This window comes from Rhineura floridana, chromosome 6 (genome assembly GCF_030035675.1).
Source record: "Rhineura floridana isolate rRhiFlo1 chromosome 6, rRhiFlo1.hap2, whole genome shotgun sequence".
NCBI classification, from domain to species: Eukaryota; Metazoa; Chordata; class Lepidosauria; order Squamata; family Rhineuridae; genus Rhineura; species Rhineura floridana.
The window spans coordinates 151,431,465-151,448,197 of NC_084485.1; the positions used below are offsets into that span (position 1 = coordinate 151,431,465).

Here is a 16,733-nt window from a genome sequence, read left to right on the forward strand (position 1 = left end):
CTCTTTCCTGTAACTCTTGCTACTGTACCAAAAGCTACTGCCTGATTGATATATACCTGGTCCAAGGAATTGGCAGCCCCTGGCTCTCACTGCAGCCCAAAGGTTGGAAGAGAGTTGCTGAGGGTTCTGGTGCTGAAGAATGAGCTCTGTGACGGTTCTTTCACCCAGTGATCGTGCTGCACGCATAGCCCTGATCCTTCCTTCTTCCTCCACTAGCTGGCAGTGGACCAGTGTCACAAGCTTCCTTTGCATAGGGCGACTGAGTACACTTTGAGTGGTGCTGTTCAGTCCCACACCTGTGTAAAGAAAAAAAGGGGAGGAATTATTTCTCATTTTCTCAAGGGCAATGCATACAATCCGTTGGCTGGTTAATGGAAGGGTACTAGTCCTAGAGCTTTATAAGCCTTTAGAATGTTGTCTTTGTTTATCCACATCAGGGGCTAGCCCCTGCTGAAAGTCGCTCTGGATAAATGTGTAATAAAATCATTACAAAGGAACTGGAACAGTACAGAGCAGAACTGAAAAGTTTTGCTGATCAGTCAGTAATTGATCAAAAGATGTTTTAAAGAGATACTGCCAATTAATCAGGCAGCAGAATTGTTTTTAAAATCCACTATTTTTCATACAAGTAGTTACAAAACTGCAGAGTGCCTCTTTCTAGCATGGCTGTGTATCATCTTTTTATCATATGATGTGTATCATCTAAACTGCTACAGCATATGTGTATCATCTAACCACGAAGAAAAATGCCTTTCTCTTCTAAACCAGGGGTGGTTAACCTTTTTAGGCTGATGGCAGCATTAACATAGGTCAACCCTCCAGGGTTGCATATCAAAGTAGGCAGGGCCAAAGCATAAAAGTGGCAATGGTTGAAGCAGAAAAGTTCTCTTTCCCCCAGTTATATATGTTGGCTGTAACCTTCACCTTATTTATTTATTTATTTACTGATTGATTGATTGATTGCACTTGTATACCGCCCCATAGCTGAAGCTCTCTGGGTGGTTTACAGAAATCAAAAACATTAAAACAAATATACAATTTAAAACACATATTTTAAAAACAATTTAAAACACAATTTTAAAATTTAAAACAATATAAAAACAATTTAAAACACATGCTAAAATGCCTGGGAGAAGAGGAATGTATTGACCTGGCGCCGAAAAGATAACAGTGTTGGTGCCAGGTGCACCTCGTCATGGAGATCATTCCATCATTTGGGGGCCACCACTGAGAAGGCCCTCCCCCTTGTTGCAACCCTCCAAGCTTCCCTTGGAGTAGGCACACGGAGGAGGGCCTCTGATCTTGAACGCAGTGTACGGGTGGGTTCGTATAGTTTGAACTATTAAGTGCAAATTAAGTGTAAATGCTCTTTTCCCCCTTCCCTGCCAAATGTAATTCATTGCCTTACAAATGAATCAGTTTATGCTTTCTCTTCTCCTTCCAAATGTAATGTATTGCCTTCTGACTAAATCCAATATAAATTCTTTGTCTTTCAGTGGAATCCATTTGTCATGAAGAAATCCCTCCTGTTTTCCTGCTGTTTTTAGTTCCTCCCCATTCATTTCCTTAGAAATCATTTCAAAATTAATCAATTTATTCTTCCACTTCTCACCCCCCAAGTTATTTCATTGTCCAAAGTAATTGCTCTGTTCCAATCTCAAAGAATTCTCTGTCCTGCCCGAACTGGTCGAAGTCAGACGCAGACATGAAGGTGAGCCTTTTTAAAATAGGTTTAATGGAAAATTTCAGTTCGGAGCACTTCATGAATCAGCTTAGAGGTTACACAGGATCCAGCATCTCTACTAGGCACAGCTAAGCATGACTGCACTGCGCTAAGACATTGTCACAGCAGTTAGAAATGTCCCCTTACAACCCTTAAGTAAGTGTGGGTGGGCTCCTACTTGCATAAGAAAAATGTCACTGTAAGGAGCATGCGCGGACATGAGTGCTCCACCTCAGGGGAACTGTAGGAACCTGTTGAGCCTGCTGACACAGTAGCCTACATGTCCAAGGCAAGGGTGACAAGACACTTCAGCAAGATCCTCCTCCTCAAGAGGCAGTGGAGGGGTGAGTGAGGAAGGAGGTGTCGTGAAAGTGAAGAGGCAGCCTCCTGGTCAAGCAGCACCTCATCACTTATAATGAGAGCTACGGGGGTGGAGCTGCCACTGTCAGTGGCACTGAAGTCATTCGCCTTCATCCCCTCTGAATACCAGGACCCTCCCCCAAGTCCCATTCCATTTCCTCCTCTTCATCCTCATTGCTCCAGAACTGTACCATGGATCTCATGACACTATTTCCCCCTCCATGCCGATCCTCCCCCCACCCCGGAGGTTTGGGTTTACCAGGATAGCATCCATGGAATTCTATCACCAAATCCAGGGTGTGGACATCAGACGTTGCTTCCCAGGAATGTTCCTCCGGTCTGAAACCTTTCCAATGGATCTGGTACTGCAGTCCTCCCTGGCACCTGCAGGAGTTGAGAATTTGCTTCACCTCATATTCCTCCTCACCACTGATGAGTATGGAAGCAGGTGGAGGCTCAGGGGTCCGATACAGGTGTGGCAGTTTCTCAGGAGTCACCAGTGAATGGTGGAATGCCAGGTGTATCTTCATGGAGGCAGGTAAATGGAGTCGATAAGCCACTGGGTTGATCTGTGCCTCCACTTCAAAGGGCCCCACTTAGTGCACCTCTAATTTATGGCACAGGGTGGAAGTTGTCAGGTAATGCATGGAAAGCCACATCTGATCTCCCTGGATTTTGAGAACAGGTTGTCAATGCTAATTGGCTACCCGTTTGTAGGCAGCCTTGGGTCAACTCTCTAGCTATTCTTGCAGCATCTGTTGCATCAACTGTAACTCTTGAACATATTTGGTAGCTGCAAGAATAGTCAGCATAGTTGTGGGACTGTGAAAGGAGCGTGGGTAGTACTCATAATTGGTAAAGAGAGGGGTCTGCTGGGTACAAGAATGCAAGGAATTGTTATAGGTGAATTTTGCTAGAGGCAACAGGGACACCCAGTTGCCCTGTTGATAGTTAATATAACAACATAGATACTATTTGAGGGTGGTATTAACCTCTGTTTGCAAATGATATGTGGAGGATAGGTGCAGTTCAATTTTCAGCAACTGCCAGGCGGTAAATTGAGCCCCCCCCCACCAGACTGTTTGGGAGGCCATGCAGGCTGAATATGTGCTTGATGAACAAGTGAGTAGTTTCCTTGGCATGGCGGAGGCCACAGCAAGGAATAAAGTGGGCCATTTTACTGAAGGCATCTACCACAACCAGGAGGGTAGTATTTCCCTGCAAGGGGGGTAAGTCTGTGATAAAGTCCATAGTCACCATTCTCCACAGCCCCTCAGGCATGGGCAAGTGCTCTAACAAGCCTGCTGGTTGTCCCGGGGCATGTTTTGCTCTCATGCAATGGGGACAAGACTGTACATATTTTTCCACATTGTTTTATCCGGGGACACCAAAACTTTTGTGTAACTGCATGCAAAGTCTTGAAGATGCCAAAATGCCCAGCAGTGGGGGTGTCATGTAGCATTAATTTTGGCCCAAAGATCCCCCAGAGGCATGTACAGGTCCTTGTAGTGATAGAGCAGCCCTACCCTCTTTGTGAAGCCCAGAGAACTGTCCTGAGGAGGCTCCTGTAATTCTCTGACCTGTTCTTGAGTGCAAGGGTCCTGTTTCTGGGTGGCCCATAGTTCTTCAACCCAGGGGTCAGTACAGGCAGCTGCCACAATCTTGTCCAAAGGTATAATAAGGCAAAGAGGTTCCACCCTGGGCTCATTGTATTCCAGTTTGTGAGAGAGCGTGTCAGCTCTACGGTTTGGGGCATGTGGAATGTAGGTAATGAGGACCTGGACCTGGACAAAGAATTGGGACCAGTATACTTGGTGCTGATTCAATCTGTGTGCTGTCTGGAGGATTTTGAGGTTTCGGTGGTCAGTACGAACCTTTACAGCATGACATGCCCCTTCTAAGAGATGCTGCCATGTCTTAAAGGCATCACAAATGGCTAAGAGTTCCTTCTCCCATCCTGTGTAATTTTGCTCAGTCATTTAGTTTACAGGAGAAGTATGCACAGGGGTGCACGTCCCCCCGCCTTCTCAGGCTGTAGCAACACCGCTCCAATGGCTATGCCTAAGGCATCTGTTTCCATCACGAAGGCCAGCGGGGGTCGGCATGATGTAATGTTGGTTCAGAGAACATTTTAAGGTGGTCAAAACCCTGTTGAACTGCCTCAATCCACTGAAAAGGTCCAGGACCCTTGAGACAGTCTGTTAAAGAGGTGGTCAGTTTGGAGAAAGCAGCTATGAAGAAGAAGAAGAAGTAGTAGTATTGTTATTAGTTTATTTGTACCCCGCCTTATGGCCAAAAGGCCCTCAAGGTGGCTTACAAGAAAAACACAAATATAAAAATACATCAATAAAAGAATACAATTTACAAAAATTAAATAACAAATAACATTATTAAACAATAAACTTAAACAGTAAGCGATCAAACACTAAAAACATATTTTTTAAAAATCTTAAAAACAATTACACTAGAGATGCAGACTGGGATAAAATAGTTGACCCAAGCAGGTCAACTTCCTTCAGCTCAGAACTGCTTCCATCATCAACACCACCACTTGAAGATCTGAATAGGCTTTATGCTAAACATGATGTAGCAAGGGAAATGGAGGGTGGGAGGTGGAGTAGCACTGTTCATCTTCAGCTTCAGCCCATAAGCACGGATAGCTTAGCATAGCCCCTTCAGCCCTGCTCATCTCCATCTTTCTTCTGGTAAGCACAGTGACCCCACTTCTGGAGTGTCATCCTTCCCCGCACAGCAAGCAGTGTTGTGGAACATCTTGGTGACTCACAGTAAAGTTCTTCTGACATTCTGGTATTAGTTCTGGTATCTTCTGAATTGCTGGCAGTAGTTGGCAAATCCCAGAAAACATTGCCAATCCTTCTTGGTTTTAGGGGGGTGCCAGGAGAGCACAAAATGCACCTTTCCCAGGTCCATTTTCACCCCCTCATGGTGTGATGTGGTAGCCTAGGAAGTCCAAGGTGGTTAGGTCAAACCCACATTTCTCCAACTTGGCATACAAGTGATGCTCTCTCAGTCTCTGTAACACTGCCCTCATATGAGTGCCATGCTGTTCCGGGTAGTCAGTAAATAAGGATGCCATCTAAATAAACAATCACAAAGTGATCCAAGTAGTCCCAAAAGATGTCATTCATGAAATGTTGAAAGACTCCAGGAGCATTTGATAGTGCAAAGGGCATGACCAGGTATTCAAAGTGATTTAAACCAGGGCTCCTAATCCTAACGAGGTTTAGCACAAGACCAGTTTAGCATAGATTTTACCCATTTTCAGGAGCTCCAATATCTCATTGATGAGGGAGAGTGGGTAGCTATTAGGGATGGTAATCTTATTTGGCTCTCTGTAATCATTGCAGGGAAGGAGTCCATCATACTTTTTCTTAACAAAAAGCAAGGGGCCCCCAGCGGGGACTTGGAAGGGTGGATAAACCCCTGCTTCAAATTGTCATCAAGGAATGCCCTTAAAGTGGCTAGCTCTGGTTCAGTGAGTACATGAGGCCGGAGGGAATCCTAGCGCCTGGGATCAAATCAATGATACAGTCATAAGGTCTATGGGGAGACAACTGGTCAGCCTCGTCAAACACATCACAGTAATCCTGATATTTGGCTGGCAATACAGGTGACATGGAAGGAGACTGGGCAACAGCTGCTGCCACAGCTGGAGCCCCAGCAGGCTGGCAGTGCTATTTGCAATACTCTGACTGAAACATCACAGAAGCATCCCCACCATGAAATTGTAGGATCCTGTTGTGTCTGCCAAGTCATTCTCAGGACCACAGGAAAACATGGAAAGGTAAAATGATAGCTAATTGTGATGCTGAGGTAACTCCACAGTCAGCACCGAGGTTGTCTGGGTGACTGCTCCTGAGTCAGGGCCATCCATTTAACTGTCTCCACAGCTAATGGTGCATCCAATGAGGTGATGGGAGCGTTGTGTTTTGTGGCAAAGCCCAAGTCCATAAAGTTACTGTACACCCCTGAATCTACCATGGCTTGGACTTGGATGCTCCGAGGACAACCCCAAACAAAGCAACAGATGCACGGCTGGCTTTGGCGGAGTTGGGATATTGAGAGGTTTTTGCCATGGCAGCAATGAAGTTGTTACATTGTTCTATAACAGCAGAGTGGTAGACCACTGGGCCTCCTCCTCCTCCAATAGGCTAATCACAAAGGCCATTTCAGCATATCATTGGGAAAGTTTGACTGCCACACTCTGATAAACAATTTGCACTGTGCAATGAATGTTGCAAACTGCTCACGCTTCCTGCTGTATCTAAGGGAAGGCCCACAGACATCTTGATTCGGAGGTGGGCACCAGCTGGGCTGGAACGACCCCCTGTTGCAAGGCTGCTGTATTGGTTGTGAGCTGGGTCAACTGAATTTTCAGGTTCTGATTTGCCACTTGAAGAGTCTGAGTCTCGGCTCAAAGAGTCTGGAGCTCGGCTAGCACGGTTTCCAAGACATGCTGCATGTCCTCCTCTGCCCCGCCGCTTGCTTCCAATCTTGCTCATCGTGTCATCGAGCAGAGGAGATAGGGGCTGTGATAAACTGTCCTGCCCAAACCCACTGAAGTCAGATGCAGACACTAAGGTATGCTTTTTAAAAATAGGTTTAAAGAAAAATTTCAGTTCAGAGCACTTCATGAAACAGCAGAGGTTACATAGGATTCAGTATCTCTACTAAGCTTAGTTAGGCATGACTATACTGCGCTAAGATGTTGCAGCAATTAGACATGCCCCCTTACAACCCTTAAGTAAATGTGGGCAAGCTCCTTCTACTTGCATGAGACAAGAATCACTGTCAGGAGCACATGCACACCCACAAGTGCTGCACCTCAGGGGAAATGTGGGAACCCGTTGAGCCTGCCAACACAGTAGCCTACGTGTCCAAGGCAAGGGCGGTGAAGACACTTTGGCAAGGTCCTTCTCCTCAAGAGGAGGGGTGCACGGCAGTGATGGCAGGGTGAGTAAAGAAGAGGGTGTAGGAATGGTGAAGAGGCAGCCTCCTGGTCAGGGAATGCCTCATCAGTTGTAATGGGAGCTACAGGAGCGGAGCTGTCACTGTCAATTGAACTGAAGCCATCAGCCTCCATCCCCTCTTAATGCCAATCACTGGGACCCTCACCCAAGACCCATTCAGTTCCTCCTGTTCACCTTCATTGCTCCAAGACCATTTCACAGACTCATGACACTCCCCCACATTTCCTTTTTTCTTCTGTCTTTACTCATTGCTAACTAATTCAGTCCTCACCACTACATTTATTGCTGGGGTAAAGTGCAGTTTGACACTGAAGTTGTGATATTTCATCCAGCTAACCCTGCAATGCTTTTGGCAGCTCTTGGGACGGATAGGTTAAGATCACGCCCCCACCCCCTTTGGCAGTCAAAGCATTGCAAAGCATTCCACTGGAAACAGAATGTTCACAAGTGCTCAGGAAGCTCTGTGTAGTTTATTGCTTGGAAACAGAGTGGTTTTTTCCATATAGATCACCTGAAAACACCCCAAAATAGCATTGAGGTACTCAGACAAGACTGCAAGACCCACAGAAAATAAAACTATGCAAGGATTTTTTAAAATTTAAATTAAAAAAACTTTTATTTTTTTTATAAATACTAAATGTCTCTGCAGGCCACTGAAAATGTCTTGGAAGGCTATACAGAGCCCATGGGTTAGCCATCCCTGTTCTACACATATGCAAATTCATAGTTAGCTGATCAATTAATTGTTCAAAATTCACACAGTTCATCAGCTAAGGACAGTCCTAGTGCAAAATATTTCTGCCTGCTATTTGGAAACAAGGAATAACCAGTCACAATTTTTGATCCATTTGACTGCTGAACTTAACACAAGTAAATAGCACTCATGATACCTATGATGAGCAACCAAAGTTAACTTTTCTAAATTGAAAGCAAGTTGGTTCCTTTTTCATTCCCTTCAGGCCACTGATGGACCACAAATATCTAATATTGTGTAGGCAGGCTGGTTAATAAAATACTGTGTATAGTATTTTTTATTTGCAATTTTTCTTTTATAATGTTATTGCTTCAGCACTCAAAATAGATTTTTTTTTCAGCTGTAGATTCTCACAAATGTAGCCACTGTAACAGCGTTGGAGTATACATATTTTTTACACCAATAGATGTTCCTTTCAGTTTTAGTTTTCTAACAGTGTATGAAAGGTCACTTATTCACCTCTTGCACTGCTGAGTGGTTTAAGGTACAAGGCTAGTTCTTCTACACATTTCTTGGCTTCCTCATAATGCTTGGTATCTTCAGCACCACTACGTAGAGTTATTGGCTGCTGTTCTGGCACCTGCGCAAAGATAACAACCAAATCACAAAAGTGAAAAGAGATTGCCAGTTCCCATCATCTACCTTACCTAATGGTAACGCAAGGCACCTGTGAAATTCTGACATTTAATAACATATATCACTTTAATACAAAACGGAAAGTTGGGCTTACCGTGAAGTGTCTTTCTGGTCAGCGGAGAGTGGAGCAGACAGGAACGGGTTAATTCTCCTGGAGACAGGGTCAGCACTATAACACAAAAGTTAAACTGGTGGCTGGCCAGAAGGGGAGGACACAGTTTGTGACACAGCTGTAAAAAACCGAGTACTGAGCAGCCGGCCACTCCACCTACATGAACTTGAAAACTTGAACAGAGGATAGAATAAGAACAAGCGTTAACAAATCACCACACGGTGTCAAGAAGGGATGAAGGGAGCCTTACTACTCTATCCAGAGGGTGAGCAACTGGCGGTCGCCAGAGGGTTTCCAGAGAGGAGCCCTCCCCACCCCACGGCCTAGGTTTTGCTGCAGGGTGGGGCTGTCTGCTCCACTCTCCGCTGACCAGAAGGACACTTCATGGTAAGTCCAACTTTCTGTTCTCGGTCAGCAGAGGAGTGGAGCAGACAGGAATGGGATGTACCTGAGCAGTGACTCCCCTTACATCCTTGGGTGGGAGCAAACCTAGGCCGCCACCCTTTGAAGAAGGCAGCTTCAGCAGAAGCAAATTTATCCACCTTGTAATGTTTGATGAAGGTGGATGGGGGAGCCCAGGTGGCAGCTTTGCAGATTTCCTCCAGCAGGGCATCCTTGTGGAGCGCCGCTGTGGTGGCAGCCCCTTTAACTGAGTGTGCAGTGGTCTCTGGAGGGGGAGCTCTCCCTTTTGCCTGATAGGCCTTAATTACGCAATCCCTCACCCAGTGGCTGATGGTGGACCTGGACACCTTTAATTCCTGCACCCCTTGTTTAAAAGACACGAACAGGCCCTCAGACCTCCTGAATGGTTCTGTACAGTCCAAGTAGATCTGAAGTGCCCGCCTGACATCAAGTTTGTGCCACTTCTACTCCCCGCGATGGACTGGTTTGGGGCAGAAGTTGGGTAGAGAAATGTCCTGTCCCCTGTGGAATGAGGAATTAACCTTGAGTAGAAAACTGGGATCAGGGCGAAGAACCACCTTGTCTGGGTGAAAAATGCATAGCTCCTCCCGGATGGAGAGGGCCCCCAATTCCCCCACCCTCCTGGCTGAGGTGATTGCCACCAGAAAAACTGTCTTGAGGGTGAGGTCCTGGATTGGTATTGAACGTGCTGGTTTAAATGGGTGTTGTGAGAGAGCTCTAAGAACTAACGAAAGATCCTAGAAGGGAAGCCTGTGTTGCACTGGAGGTGACAGCAGGATTGCCCCTTGGAGAAAGTGTTTGACTCGAGAGTGAGAGGAAATGGAATGGTCCCCCACCATCGGAAACACACTGCCTAGGGCCGCTACCTGTCTCTTGAGCGTGTTGGGGCCTAGCCCCTGGTCCAGACCGTCTTGCAAGAAGTCGAGAATGGTGTGAATGTGGCATTCCGCAGCAGGTAACTGTTTGCATCTACACCACCTGTTGAACGCCTTCCATGTGAGGTCATAAATCTCTGGGTGAATTGTTTGTGAGAAGCAAGAATGGTGGAAACAACCCTCTCAGACAGCCCCTCTTCACTTCGCCACTGCTGCTCAGCCTCCAAGCATGAAGCTGGAGCCACTCTGGGTCTGGGTGAAGGACGGGTCCTTGTGAGAGGAGATCCGGTCTGGAGGGTCTGGTGGACTGGAGCTGAGGTCCACTAGGTCGGAAAACCACGGTCTCCGTGGCCAGTATGGAGCCACCACTATCACCTGGGCCTGGAGAACTCTGATTCTGTGTATCAGCCTGGACAGAAGAGGTAGAGGCGGGAAGGAGTAAAGGAGTCCCCGAGGCCAGGGGCTGACAGGGCGTCTATGTCATAGCTGCATGGATCCCAGCGTTGTGCCATGAACTGGTCCAGTTGGGCATTCACCAATTAGGCAAACAGGTCCATGCATGGGAGCCCCCACTTCTGAGTGATCTCTAAGAACACGTCCCGGTGAAGGGCCCACTCTCCCTGGTGGACTTGTTCCCGGCTCAGCCAGTTGGCTTGTTTCAGGATCCCCTGTACATGTATGGCTGAAATGGAAGTCAGGTGCCTTTCTGCCCACTGGAACATCAGGTTGGTCTCCCTGTGAAGAGGGCCTGATTTTGTGCCCCCTTGTTTGCAGACATGTGATTTGGCTGTGACATTGTCGGTGCGTACTAGCACATGAGTCTGATAGATAAGAGGTAGGAACTCCTGGACTGCTAGTCGGATCACGCTGAGCTCCAACCAGTTGATTGACTGGCACTGCTCCTGAACACTTCCCTTGTGCGATGTTGGAGCAACAGGTCACCCCCCAGCCATACAGGCTCATGTCTGTGGTGACTACTGAGACTGTTGGAGATCTGATGGAAAGGCCTTTCTCCAAATGAAGTAGACGGGCCCACCACTTGGCCTCGGGAGGGTGATAAGCCAGTTCTGGCGCGAGGTGATCTGGTCCTGATATGGAAGCAGCAGCCACTGCAGGACTCTTAAGTGGAAGCGCACCCATGGCACTGAATCTATGGCCGCTATCATGGAGCCCTGCAGCTGAGCCAGTTCCATTAGAGGAGCCTGGCTGCCTTGCAGGCACGTGTGCAGCTGGCGCAGGAGCTTGTCCATGCGATCGGTGGACAGGAAGAGCTTGCTTTGAGCTGTGTCGATGACCACTCCCAGATGTTGAAGGCGCTGGGTAGGTATCAGATGGCTCTTGTCCCTGTTGATGATGAAGCCATGGTTCTCCAGATACTGGATGGCAGTCTGGAGATCCCATTGAGCCACTGTTGGTGAAGAAGCTCTCACCCCCCTGCTGAGTAGAAGGGAGATGAGGAAACGAAACTACTTCAGGCTGGGAAAAGGAAACTATTTCAGGCAGGGAGTCTAGCATGCTTCCCGCCACTGAGGATAGAGTGACAAATGGATTGCCTAATTGAGATGTAGATTCCCCCCCACTCAGGGACTCATCTTCCTCTGCAGAGGCACGAGAAGGGCTATCTCTTCCCCCAGGCATAGTTAAAAATACCAGCTGAAGAGAGAGAAAGGCCGGGGCTGGAGATGCCCCCTCCCCCCCATTAGAAAAAGAAAGCTTAGCGGCTTTACCTGAGAACAATGCTGCAGGGAGGTCAACCATGCTTAGCAGAGGCCCGTTGCCCCAGGGGATTTTTTGAATCAACAAAACGCCTTGGATAGTGAAATACCCATCTCTGCTCCTCCAAGGTCTTAAAATGCTCGTGAAAGCTTTCCTCTCCTTGGGATGTGAAAGAGCGTTCAATAAGGGACAGCAGGGGGAGGCACGAGACAGATCCCGGCCTTCGCTGCTTCCAGGAGCTTCCAGCACCTCTTCCGAAAGAACAATCCCTCTCTTCCCCCTCCAGTCTGGCTATTCAGTGAGGGAGGGAAGTGAAAGAAGAGAAGCAGAAGTCTGTGCGCTTCGACTGCAGTTAATGATGATAAACTCTCTGAGAAGGGCAGAGAAAATAGCTAAACTGTTCCTGAATCACTTATGGGGACCCAGGAGGAATAGGCTGACTCTGTTGCTCACTGAAGGCAGAGTCAAAAACTGGAGAATGGGAGAAGGTTCCCTTCCGGCTGGCCACCAGTTAAACTTTTGTGTTATAGTGCTGACCCTGCCTCCAGGAGAGTTAACCCATTCCTGTCTGCTCCACTCCTCCGCTGACCAAGAACAGCTTTAAATAAACTCAAAGCAAAAATTCAAATCGTTTACTTTTACAGTGAATCTATCAAATTCACCATGTTTTTATCACTCAATATATGACCTCACAACTATTCCTCAAATACACCTGTATATTTATATATACAAAAAGGCAAACAATTCATCTTTCTTATCAAATGTGAAACGATTTCCTTTTCTTTATTTCCAACTTTTATATACCGTCTGTCTATAAAAAATAGATTCAAGGCAGCATGAATTACTTTCAGATTAATATATGTAATTTCCCTCAGATTCTGTAAGTCTTAATACATATTGCCTCACGTGCCTTTGGAGAGGTGCTCAAGTCACTGAGGCAAGAACCAACATTTGGGAGTCTATGACCTGTGATAACAAAACTCACTCAAATTAAATCTCTTAAAAATATAAACCCAACAATAAATATTATTATATTTGCTTTATTCAGTAGAAATCAATGCAGAACATGGAGCTGAAAAGGTGTTAGGTGATCTGATGATGACCTAATGTTTACATTCGGTGAACAAAGTGATGAACTAGGGAACTGGCAATTATCCAGCTAAAAATATGTAGCTCTGCTTCTGAGACAGAATTAAAAGTCAACAAAAACTCACCTCAGAAAGTGAGGTTTTAAGAGAAAAAAACCTAAATATCAAATTAGAAAAAGAAAAAAAAGAGAAAGCAGTAATCATTAGCAGATCTTCTGTTTCCAGATAATTTGAAACAAATGCAAGTGGAAGATGTAAGACTTCAAATACCCCAATATCAGCCCTGCTTCTATTAGTGAAGCCCTTGTTACAGCTATCTCAAACTGCTGGAAAAAGGGAAGTAGACCATTATATTACCTTGGGATGGTTCATCCCTACACTGTGCAAGGGCCAACTAAAATGGCCTTGAAGGCTAAACACCTCCCAACTTCTTGGTGCAATACCTGAAGTACAGTCCAACAGACAAAATGCTTAAGCTCAGTGCGAGAATTTCATATCATATCATACAGCAATTAAGCTTTCTTTACCATGTTTTGGGTGTAAGTTTGAAGTGAGCCACCGTTTCCAGCAGCTACAGTCTGCTTGAAAGCCTTTTAGAAGCAGTTTCATGCCTTGAAAGAGAAATGAATTCCTTTCAGTGGAAAATTGCTTCTCCTTCTCCATGAGGTCCTTAAACCTCTGTTTTGTAGGTGTAAAGGAGCAACATGAAGTGGCTTCCAAAGGCTTTGCAAGGCAATTTCAGAGGTTTAAAGGAGATGTGCAAAATGGCTTACAAAACCCCTTAGCAAGCAGCATGGGGAGGGAGAAGCACTTTCCATTGAATGGTGCTCTTCTACCACCCATCAGCAGACAGAAAGTGATGGTGAGGGAAGATGATAATAGATCACAAGATGCAGTTTACAAGCACAGGTAGCGGGTGGGGAAAGTCCTTCCTGCAGTCTGTCCTGTCTTCACAAGAACAGGGCTGCTTACCTTGGCTGTGCACACCTGTTCCCATGAGGGAGCAGGCGCATGCAGCCAAAGTGAGCAGAATTTAACCCCTGCTCATCAGCTGACAAGCAGGGAGGTAAAACCTGTTTGGGCTGTAAGCACCTATTCAGGCAGGCAAGGCAGAATTTAACCCAGTCCATCAGCTGATATCACAAGTGTCACCAGCTAATTGACTAGTTGGTATGGAAAATGGCCTCATGAGCCAAACTAGACAGCAGGCCAAAACTGGCCCATGGGCCGGAGGTTTCCCATCTGTGACCTAGATGTTAGGGACAGAATGGGTTACAACTTAAAGGTTTTAAGTAGTTAAAACCCCTCTTATATATCTTCATGCAGGTTTCACAATGTGCTCTCACACAGCAAACTGTCACCTGCTTATCTAAGCATTTTACAATAAAGGATAGTGGCTAGATAACAATAACTTTGGAAAGCTTAATTCTGCACCTCAGTGGTTACTTGCTCCATTTCCCTCCAACATATTGAAGATTTCATACATTTGAGAATTTTTAAATATTTCATAATCTAGCATTTGTTGACTTCTATTGTCCTTTATCTTTGTATGATATTTTAAAAACATACATATTTGCTCATTCCACAGTAAACATGCCTACTGGGGAAAATGTGAAAGACAAAGAAACTAAGGTGAAGATACCCTTACCTGAGCACCCACAAGCTGCAGCAAGGCTGAATTCACAGGAAGATGTTCGATATCTGTGTTGATAGTGGTCTGGTCAAAGGGGCATGCCTTCCGGTGGAGTTTGTTCAGGCACATCTTGCATACTGTGTGGCCACAGCCCAGGCTGATGGGTTTCCGAATTGTTTCGTCGAATGTTTGTGTGCAAATAGGGCAGGAAAGAAAATCTGTCCATTGTGGAGCTTGCACAGGCATTGCTTCAGGCGTTACTTCACGAGACAAAATCTAAAGCACAGATTCCACTGGAATCAATTTTTTTTTTGAAAATTTTGTTTTTAAATATCTTCTGTAAGTACAGACAATCAGCACATAGTGTGAAATATAACCTGAAAAAGTAAGCAAAGAAAGAAATTAGCACATATAGATGCTATATTAAAAATTCTTGGAAAAGAGATTCATCTATCCTATTAAGGCATACATAATCCAATGGTTTTAACAAACTATTTGGGAGTAGTGCCTTCCATTTTATTCCCATAACTGACTTGGGTAAGCCATTTACCTCCAAGCCTTGGAATCATTGGCCAAATTCATACATCACATTAGACCACCGTTTAAAACAAGCTATATTTTAATGTGAATGAGCAGTGTGCTAATGCACACTTCTGAAAGTTCCTGGGGTACACCTGCTGCCACACCATTGACAAAATAAGCCAGAGTCTGACTTATTGTGTCATCCAAATCCAGACTTATTGCTTGTTTCCCCCAAACAATGAATGCTAAGCCAAGAAGAATATGGAGGAAACAATCCATGAGCCTAGGTTCAGATGATAAGACAAGCCAGACTCTAGATTGTTTCATTTGCAGCACAGCAGAAGCAGGAGTGGTGGAGTGCTGTGGGAACATTTGAGCACATGCACCAGCTCATTCACATTAAACCATAGTTTGTTTTAAACTAGGGTTTTATAGGACACCTGAACCAGGCCACCATTTTACTGCACCAAACAGAATACTGCAAATTGTGGGTCTGGAGTACCCGTTATCTTTCAAAAGAAAAGATTCCAAGAGTTTTTGGCAGCAGCGGGGCAGTGGGAGTGGAGAAATCATACTATTGCCCCCATAAAAGACTTTAATAAAAGCATATTAAGTTTTTCATTATGCTCACTTGGCCAGAATAAACATTTTAATTCACCCTCATTCTTGTGTTTTGTCACCTTCTAGTGCTGCCACACATCTCATTTTATTACTCCTATGCTAGGAAGGGCCCTGGGAAGGTCTTCAATTAACCAAGGGACATCTTACCCTTTATCATACCCTGCCTCCATCATGGACTGCAGTGTCTAAATCCTTTCCTCTAATTAGTGCTAAGATGCCAGATGCTCATATCCTTCCTTATTTCCTACTATTCTGCATTCAGAAAGAATACTTCATGCACTGTGCCATCAAAAAAAAAGTTGAGTTCAAAAGGTATTCACAGCCTTTACACATTATGTTAGTTTGCATAATTGATTCACTTGCAAATTGTGACCTGTTGAGACATGGACTTTTTAGTATTTGAACTGGAAAAAGAGACAGAAACAACATACAAGGCCTCTGAAAATCAGATAAGCAACTAAAGGCAACTACCCAGAAATGCATAGCCTTTTTTGTATATCATAGACTCTTTAAAGAGCTGACATTAAGAAACAGTTTTATTTCTACGTAAAAGGCAAAGCACATAATAACGGGAAACGTAATCAAAAGTTGTAAAATATGAAAAACCAGTTGAAGTTGCTTGTGTCAAAATTTGAAATATTTTTTTTAATTTACTGCTTGATGAAATTATTTTTCTATACTTCATCAGTTCAGAAATACCCAAGCGATAACTCCCTTGAGCTTGGCAAATTCTTCCAGCTAACAGCTCCAAAGGATACAGAAAAACATGAAGGGGTGGATCATGTTCTTCCACGACTGGAAGCACATAGTTTCAGTCAGTACTCTCTGGATCCCAGCTCTGTGATGGAAGTGAACTGGAAGAAAAGAACACAGCAATCCTCCTCTCAACTTGCTTTTATCAGAGCTTTGGGAAATTACATGAACTGGATAAGGTGCATGTGCTCTGCATTTCTTGAAACAAGCAGGGAATTGAACTAAATTGCCTAAAGGGCCCTTCAGCTCTATAATCCTTCGTGGAGAGAGCTGGATCTCCTCGAGTTTCAACAGTGGATAGAAAAGTCTAACTTCCAACCTTAAGGGTAAAGCAGTGGTTCCCAATCTGGGGGCCGTGACCCCCAGGGGCCATGAAGGAATCCAGAGGGGGCTGCGAACAGCAAAGAAATTATTTATTTATTTATTTTTAAAGTCTTCAGTCCCTGGACACTGTCTGCTCCCCACTGCTGCTGCAGATGACACCTCCCCTTGCTCCAAACAAGAAGGGAGGACTTTGCTGAAGAGC

At 45.2% G+C, this 16,733-nt stretch overlaps 2 protein-coding genes across 7 annotated transcripts in view; both read right to left on the reverse strand.

Moving 5' to 3' along the window:
• The window catches only part of SERPINC1 (serpin family C member 1), a 211,240-nt gene that overhangs the window by 86,212 nt on the left and 108,295 nt on the right, over positions 1 to 16,733 (reverse strand). The window lies entirely within an intron of this gene.
• The window catches only part of RC3H1 (ring finger and CCCH-type domains 1), a 132,174-nt gene that overhangs the window by 50,957 nt on the left and 64,484 nt on the right, over positions 1 to 16,733 (reverse strand). For all 6 annotated transcript variants that reach the window (XM_061634110.1, XM_061634107.1, XM_061634108.1 and 3 more), the window contains 3 exons: positions 14,327 to 14,688; positions 8,288 to 8,408; positions 57 to 296 (listed from right to left, as the gene is read on the reverse strand). In XM_061634110.1, the coding sequence (XP_061490094.1) occupies positions 57 to 296; positions 8,288 to 8,408; positions 14,327 to 14,557 (592 nt within the window). In that variant the 5' untranslated portion in view covers positions 14,558 to 14,688. The remainder of the gene's footprint in view (positions 1 to 56; positions 297 to 8,287; positions 8,409 to 14,326; positions 14,689 to 16,733) is intronic.